Source organism: Bison bison, unplaced genomic scaffold (genome assembly GCF_000754665.1).
Source record: "Bison bison bison isolate TAMUID 2011002044 unplaced genomic scaffold, Bison_UMD1.0 scf7180017864313, whole genome shotgun sequence".
In the NCBI taxonomy this organism is placed as follows: Eukaryota; Metazoa; Chordata; class Mammalia; order Artiodactyla; family Bovidae; genus Bison; species Bison bison.
In genome coordinates this window covers 1723839-1731793 of record NW_011494885.1, presented here as the reverse complement: position 1 = coordinate 1731793, position 7955 = coordinate 1723839, and the positions used below count along the sequence as shown (strand labels likewise).

Here is a 7955-nt window from a genome sequence, read left to right as displayed (position 1 = left end):
TAGAGGCAGGGGGCGGGTGTTGTTGAGCAGAAGCAGCCAAGATATTGGGCTGTCTGGGTCTGCATATCCTCACCTGCCTCCCCAGCCCACCTCTCTGATGGTGGTCATCACTCAGCTTGGAGGATGGTCATCATTCCCCTCCCTGGTCTGTGATTTTCTGCCTTTCTGCAGGGACTCCACCCCTACTGAAGGTCTCCCCTGTGGAGTCTGATGCTTCTGGGGGTGACTCTCTAGGACTGTTCTTCCTGGCTGAGCCCCTCAGACAGAACCCCACCCCACCGCTCTGCCCAGGCCGAGTTTACACCAAAACACTTCTGTCTCTGAGACTCTGGCCCTCCTCTTGCAGGTCCTGTCTCTTTGATCTCTTGTGTCTCTGTCTCTGGTTCTTAGGGTTCGCAGTCTGCCCCTCTGTGTCTCCCAGGAGTCCCTAGTCTCTGCTCTCCGTGTCTGTCCGTCTGTCTCTCTCTCTCTAAAAGTTTTATTGAGATACAATTCCCATACCATATGATTCACCCATTTAAAGTGTCTAGTTCAATGACTTTTAGTAAATTCATACATTTGTGCCTCCATGACCACAATCAATTTCAGATCATTTTCACCAGGCCCAAGAGACCCTATCTGTTCTCATATTCTCTTTCTTCTGTACTCCGACATCTGAGGTCTGGATCTTTTGGGTCTGGGGGTCTCCTCGTCTCTGGGATCTGGCTCCCAGCACCGATTCCTGGGGTCTCTAATCTCTCCAGGTTTCTGGTCTCTGTCTCTCAGGATCTCTGTTTCTCCATGGCTCTGACCCTCTGCCTCCTGGGTCTCCCCATCTCTGCATGTTTCTCCACATCCCTGCCATACTTCCTCTTCGCTGGGCCATCTTGCTGGGTCCCCTTTTCTCCTCCTCCTCTTGCTCCATTTCTCAGCATCGTTGGGACATTAAAAATGTAACAGCGTCCCTGGTGGGGGCAGGGGAGCTAGCCAGCCTGCCCAACTCCCTGTCCCTCCGGTGTCTACCACCCCCCGTGGCCCCCACATGCTGAGGCCTTGAGGTTGGCCTGTGCTCTGACCACCCTGGGTCATCGCATCACCATCACTGACTGGCTGGGGTCTTTTGGGCCCCCACCCAACTGTCACAAAACCTCTGTCTCTTTATGCTGTTCCTGCTTTTCTCAAGATGTCTTCCCAGCTCCCTTTCCCCTGCCCCCCACCTTCTCTGCCCCCATCCCTGTGGCTGGATTTCATCCCCCATCTCCGTTCCATTTCTACATGTGTCTCTGACACCGTCCCTAAATTTGTTTGACACCCTCCCTCTATTGGCTTCTGTCCCCATGTGTGGATCTCCAGCCTCTCCCTGAATTCCTCTTGACCCTCTACTGCCCCCCAAGATGTGGGCAGACCCACCCCTACTTCTCCCCTGTCCAGTTCTCCTTCCCTAATGAGAAGAGACAGCAGGCCGGCAGTCCCCTCTCCTCCCATCCCCCTCTGCTACGTGGGGCTGCCTGGCTGACATGGATGAGCAGTGAAAGCCGGGAGGACTGGGGAGGGGGGCTGGCCCGGCAAGAAGCCCAGGTGGTGCACCCTCATTCCTCGGAGGCCAAGGAGGGGGAAGTCAGAGGAGCCAGGGACAGGGAAACAGAGACGGATGGAAAGGAGAGAGAGAGAGGGTGAAAAAGGAGGAGAGAAAGAGCTTGGAGAGAGATTAGAGAGCCAGAGAAGCAGACAGGGAGAGGGTGAGAAATGGAGAGAGGAAGAGGGGGAGAGAAACTGAGGGAAGGAGGGGAGGAAGGGAAGGAGGGGAGGAAGAGACCGAGAAGAGGAGGAAGGGAAGGAGGGAAGGAAAGAGGCAGAGATGAGAGAGAGCAGGGCACAAAGGCTCAAGGACGGAGTGTAGGGAAGGGGGACGCTCTCCTCCTCAGGCGCTAAGAGCTTCCTCCGAGGATCAGTGGGATCTCTGAACCGGCCCTCCCCCCCAACCCCAGTGTCCCTGCTGGGATGGAACTGTTATCTCAGTTTTCCAAAGAAGGGAATGGAGGCTCAGAGGCACTTTCCGGAGCCCACCAGGTAGGGCAGAGCCAAGAAAGGCTCTGAAGTCTGAAAACTGGCTGAGGATGCTGGGAAAGTGGCTTGTCCTTTCTAAGCCTCTGTTTCCTCATCTGTTGAATGGGAACAGGGACTGGACCTGTCCCTTAGGGCGACTGAGAGCCTTCTGCGAGATCACGCACTGATTTTATCTCACTGTTTCTGACGCAGAGGGAGAAACAGCCGGAAGGAAAAGTCTGTGCCCCTGCTCTGGGTCCAAACTGGGAGACCATTCAGAGACAGGCTGGGGGAAGAAAAGATCTAGGGCTCCCGCGAGCTCCCTCGCACTTTCTGGCAAACGTTTGTGAAACTCCAGTATCTATCGTGAGTTTCTAGCTGGGAATAAACAACCGGGTCACCTGCAAAGGGGCAGGGCGAGAGCCTCCCTCACCTGTTTCCTCGCAGCCCCTCCCTCTCCTGGGGATGCACCCCTCCCCTAGGGGAGGTGGGGCAAACAGCAGGAGTCGGGGAGGGGGGCGGGGAAGTGGGCACAGCGGAGGGAGAGACCGCGGATTAGGGCGGCGTCTCCTCACGTCCACCTCCCGCTGCGGCTCTGAGGACAAAGGCGCGACGAGAGGAGAGATGAAGTCCCCGAAACCGGGAATCCGGAAGGGGAGCCTGGAGAGCTCCCGCCCCCGCCCTGCCCTGGCTCGACGAAAGTGAAACCGGGAAAACTTCCCCTGGGATGTCCCCGCCGATCGCTCACAAGGAACGGGAAAGGTCCCAGACGGCGGGACTCTGCCTCCTTAGTCTACGCGGGACACAGACCGACCGAGCCTCCAGCTTTCAGACAGGGCCTCTGGCTCTTCATCAGATCTAGAACCCAAGAGACAGGGTTCCTACCCACATTTATATCTGAATTCCAGGACATTCCAATGCCCACAATTAAACCTGGAGCCCAGTAGACAGGGCCTTTTGGCCTCCTCTCCCCCCAGTTCTGTCTGGGACCCTAGAGACAGACAGAGAACCCTGCTCACAATCTGGAACCCACAAGTTCGAGCCCTTCCTGACTCCAGTTCCACCAGGACCCCGGTAGACGGAGCCTCTAGCCTTCATTTTCCTTGGGACCCAAGAGATAGAGCCCTCAGCCCCTATTTTTTCTGGGGCTCAGGAGTTCCTTGTTTTCTGGGCCCAGGAGTCAGAGCCTTCAGCACCCTGGGGCCCGGGGTTGGAGCCCTTAAGCCCTTCCCCAGGTCGTCCGAATTATCATTCTTGGCCCTGTAAGGGGCCCAAAGTCCGAGCTCCCCGCCCGCCCCTCTGAAGACATCTGGCTCCCTGCCCTCAATTCTCCCCGGGCCTCAGACTCCCAACTCTGAGAGAAGGAAAGATGGGGGTAGTCTCGCCTGATCGTAGCGACCCTCCTGCTGGGGGTAGGGAAAAGGATGGTTTCGCGCGCGGCGGGTAGGCGTCTGCGTTCTCTCACCGGTTTCCCGGAGCAGGAGCAGCAGCAACGGCAGTAGAGGCAGCGTCGGCGGCGACAATCTCAACGGCCGGAGGGCTGCGGCCCGGGCCATGGGGGTCCCGGGGAGGGACTGGGCCCGGGCAGGGGCCTGAGGGCCACTCTGCGTGCACCAATCGACTGGGCAGACGAGTAGGTGCCTGAGTGGCTTCGGCTGCCGGCCGGTTCCCGCGGCGCTCGGCTTTCTCGGCTCTGCTGCCGAGGTCCGGTTCTCGGGCTCAGCGCCCCTGGCCCTTAGATTCTTTCTGGCTTCGGACTACTTGACGTCACAGGATCCACCCCCTTCCTCCCCTCCTCGCGGAGCCGATCTGGCTCCGGCCACGCCCCCTCAGGCAGGTCAGACCCCGCCCCCTCCTGGGATTCCATGTCTGTCTCTGCCCAGGATTCTACACTTGCCCCGCCCCCCCAGCATTCCTCTCCCTCCCCTTCCCAGGATTCTACACCCGCTGCTCCCCAGGATTCTAATTTCGTCCCTCCCAGGACTCTCTGATCGCCGGCCTGCATGCCCCAGAATTCTCTCTTTGCCCTCTCCAGGCAAACCCCGCCCCTTAGCGCTATAGCCACGCCCCTTTACACCTAAATTGCCCTCGAGCCCCGCCCCCAGTCTAATGGGGCAAGTACCGCGCTTCCGACTGTCTCCGCCTCCACGAAGTCCCGCCCTCAGGCATGGCCCTACCCATTCGTTCTCCCCGTAGTCTCCCCTGCCCCTCAGGAGTTCAGTTTGTCCAGGCCTCTGCCCCGCCCCCTTTAGTATTGGATAGGGCCATCTGGACACACATGCGTGAGGCACGTGGTTTCCTATAGACCCGCCCCTCTGGAGCCCCGCCCACATGTTGAGACTCCACCCCCTTCGCCGCCTGGCGTCTTCCCCAGTTCTCGCCCCGTGCTCACTGTCTTGTCAGGTCTGTCCGCATTCTCAGCCTATCCTCATCTCTTTCTAATCTCTGCCTGAGACTTTAGGAGTCACCGCGTCGTGTCTTTTTAGATTCCTGTCTTTTAGTGTCTCTGTCTTTGTGAGTCTCTCTGCCTCTTTTTCCGTCCCTGTGTTTATCTCTGGGTCTTTCAGTTTTCACGTTTCGGTGTCGCATCGTGTTTCTGGTCTCTTTCTTCCTGGTGGTCTTCCTATCACTGTCTCTGTGTCACTTGGTTCTTGTCTTTTTTCATCCCTTTGACTCTGGCTCTGTCTCTCTCGCTCCCTGCATCTGTGTCTGTCCTGACCCCTGTCACTCTGTGGGTTTCTATCTCTGTGTCTTTCTCTGTCCCTGTGTTTCTCGGTGCGTTTCTGTGTTTCTTTCAGTGTCTCTAGTTTCTCTCTGCGTCTCTCTTGACCTCTCTCCATCCCGCAGCCCGCTGCTCCTGCATCTGGTCCGCACCATCTCCTTACTGCAGCCTTCCGCCAGGGGGCAGCACAGACCGCTCCCAGCGGTCGGCTGGCCCTGCGGGGTTGGGCTAGGTCGGGGCTCCAGACTTGACTAGTCCCTCCCCGCGTCCTTGTCCCACTTCTCCTATCTTCCCAACCTCCTCGCGTCTTTGTGTCTTTCGCTCTGACTCGGCCCCTTTGTCTCTCCCCGGCGGCTCCCTCTTCTCCCCTCCCCCACCTACCTCTTCACATTCCTTGGACTGCCCGGGGGAGCTGGTGAGGCCGCCCAGCGTGTAGGGACGAGGGCGGCAAGCAGGAGGCTGAGGGAGACGATGCCGTTGAGCGCTTGAAATCCCTTGGTTCCAGTTCCTCGAAAAAGGAGCTGATCAGCTGGGGGCTGATGCTTCGTGCCCAACCAAGAGGACCCCCATAGACTTGCCCTCCCTTCCCACCTGCCACACACCTGAGTTTTCCTACCCAGAAGTGCAAGATCTTAAGTAGTGGAGACTGTGATTGACTGGCATTCACATCTTGGTAATAATCCTGTTAATAAATGTATTTAGCACTGACTATGTGCAGGGTGCTAATCCAAATGCGCTGTATTATCTCAAATAACCCCCCACAGCACCCTATGTGATAAGGAAACTGAGGCACAAAGAAAGAAGTGACTGGATCCAAAGTCAAAGAGTTGGCTACTTGTCAGTTGGTGGTAGTTTAGTCGCTAAGTCGTGTCTGACTCCTGCGACCCCATGGACTGTAGCCCGCCAGGCTCCTCTGACAATGGGATTCTCCGGGCGAATACTGGAGTGGGTTGCCATTTCCTTCTCCAGGGGATCTTCCCAACCCAGGAGTTGAACCTGGGTCTCCTGCATTGCAGGCAGATTCTTTACCAGCTGAGCCACCAGAGATGCCCACTTGTCAGTTAATTCCATACAAAAATCACACGAAGGGAGATTTCACGATCCCCATTTCTCTGAAAAACACACAGAGCATAGAGTGATTATCTGCCCCCATGCCTCCCAGCAAGGAAGTAGCAGGCTAGGACCTTCCCATGGTGTGTCTCTCAGCCTGGCATGAGGTCAGCTGGACAAATACAGTCATCACCCCCCCTTATCTGCGGTTTCAGTTACCCCGTGTCAACCCCAGTCCAAAAATATCAAATGGAAAATTCCAGAAATAAAAATTCATCGTTTTTTAACCATTCTGAGAGGCATGATGGAGTCTCGAGCCCTAAACATAAATCATCCCTCTATCCAGTGCTTATACACTACCTGCCTCTGAGTCACTTAGTAGCCGGTTGCATTATCAGATGGACTGCAGTGGTGTCATGGGGCTGATGTCCAAATAACCCTCATTTTATTTAATAATGGCTCAAAGCACAAGAGTAGTGATGCTGGCAATTTGGACATTCTCTTGCTGTGCCTTATTTACAGATGAAAGTTTGGCACAGGGATGTGTATATAGAAAAAAAAAAAACAAACACTGTATATGTAGGGTTCAGTACGATCCACACATCCACTGGGGTCTTGGAATGTATCCCCTAGATAAAGGAGAACGACCGTAGGTGCATAGTAAATTCTCTCTAGAACTTTCTGTCCTTCTCTCCCCAGTCTGGGGCCAGACTAGAGGGCCAGGATCTCTGGGGTTAGTGCCAACTTTGTTACTGATTTGCTTTGTGAAATTCTGCCCCCTTCCCCCATTCCTCGCTTGGACAAAATAACCAGTCCCCAGGGAGAGTTTCTCCAGGAAGTTCCCTCCTTAGCACCCACTCTTCTCCAAGCCTGTCAAGGAGTATGCTCAACTGTCTCCTGGCTCTTCTTTGTGAGCTGGGGTGAGCCCAGGAGGTAAGCCCCAGTAGGCTGGAATTTCATGCCCCTAGTCACATACATAAGGGGACTTGGATAAACCTGAGCACTCCCTTGTGTGTTTGTTGACAGATGACTGGGTGAGTCTCATACCTGGGGAGTTGACTTCCAGCGTCAAGGAGTCTCAGAGGTGACACTTTACTGAAGAGTCATAACCACTAGGAGGTAGGGGTACAGAGCCAAAGGCTTCCTGACGGAGCTAGGGAGTTGATGCTAAGTATTATATTTTACCTGCCCTTTAACCAGTCAGTCCTAAAGGAAATGTGTGCTAAGTCGCTTCAGTTGTGTCCGACTCTTTGCGACCCTATGGACTGTAGCCTGCCAGGCTCCTCTGTCCATGGGGTTCTCCAGACATGAATACTGGAGTGGGTTGCCAAGCCCTCTTCCAGGGCATCTTCCCAACCCAGGTTTTGAACCTGCATCTCTTATGTCTGCTGCATTGGCAGGCAGATTTTTAACCACTAGTGCTAACAGGGAAGTCCATTAAAGGAAACCAACCCTGAATATTCACTGGAAGGACTGATGCTGAAGCTAAAGCTCCAATACTTTGGCCACCTGATGCGAAGAGCCAACTCATTGGAAAAGACCCTGATGCTGGGAAGGATTGAGGGCTGGAGGAGAAGGGGGCAACAGAGAATGATATGGTTGGATGGCATCATCGACTCAATGGACATGAATCTGAGAAAACTCCAGGAGATAGTAAAGGACAGGGAAGCCTGGCGTACTGTAGTCCATGGAGTTGAAAAGAGCTGGACATGAATGAGCGACTGAACAGTAACAAAACCTCTTCCATACTAAGCCCTTATGGTTCAGAGCGAGCCTGGCCCAGTCCTGGCCAATCAGAGCATTGGGTCCCCTGGCCTCAGGGATTGGTTCAGGGATGGGGGTGGGACTCATTCCTGACCAATGAGAATTAGCCCTGAGATGTTTGCTTGAACTAATAGGGAAGGGACACCTCTTTTGATGAGGGTTACTAAACTGGCAAAACACTGGTTCTCTAGGTGCCTCCAGAGATAAAAGAAACTGCCTGTGTATGGAGGACAGGAGAGCTGAGAAATGGAACAGGCCAGCTTTCTGATGAGACTATTTAAGCCCCTGGATCCAGCTATGCCTGAAAGTAGTCAGTCTTTGACCTTCCTGGTTATATGAATGAATAATTTTCCCTTTTCATTTACACAACTTTTTTTTACTTCAGTTTCTTTTT

At 54.7% G+C, this 7955-nt stretch overlaps 1 protein-coding gene across 1 annotated transcript in view; it reads right to left on the bottom strand.

The window, feature by feature from the left end:
• PVRL2 (poliovirus receptor-related 2 (herpesvirus entry mediator B)) overlaps positions 1-3813 on the bottom strand; it is a 31165-nt gene extending 27352 nt beyond the window's left edge. The window contains exon 1 of the mRNA XM_010852581.1: positions 3491-3813. Within this exon, the coding sequence (XP_010850883.1) occupies positions 3491-3581 (91 nt within the window). The 5' untranslated portion in view covers positions 3582-3813. The remainder of the gene's footprint in view (positions 1-3490) is intronic.
• Positions 3814-7955: the final 4142 nt, after the last annotated feature.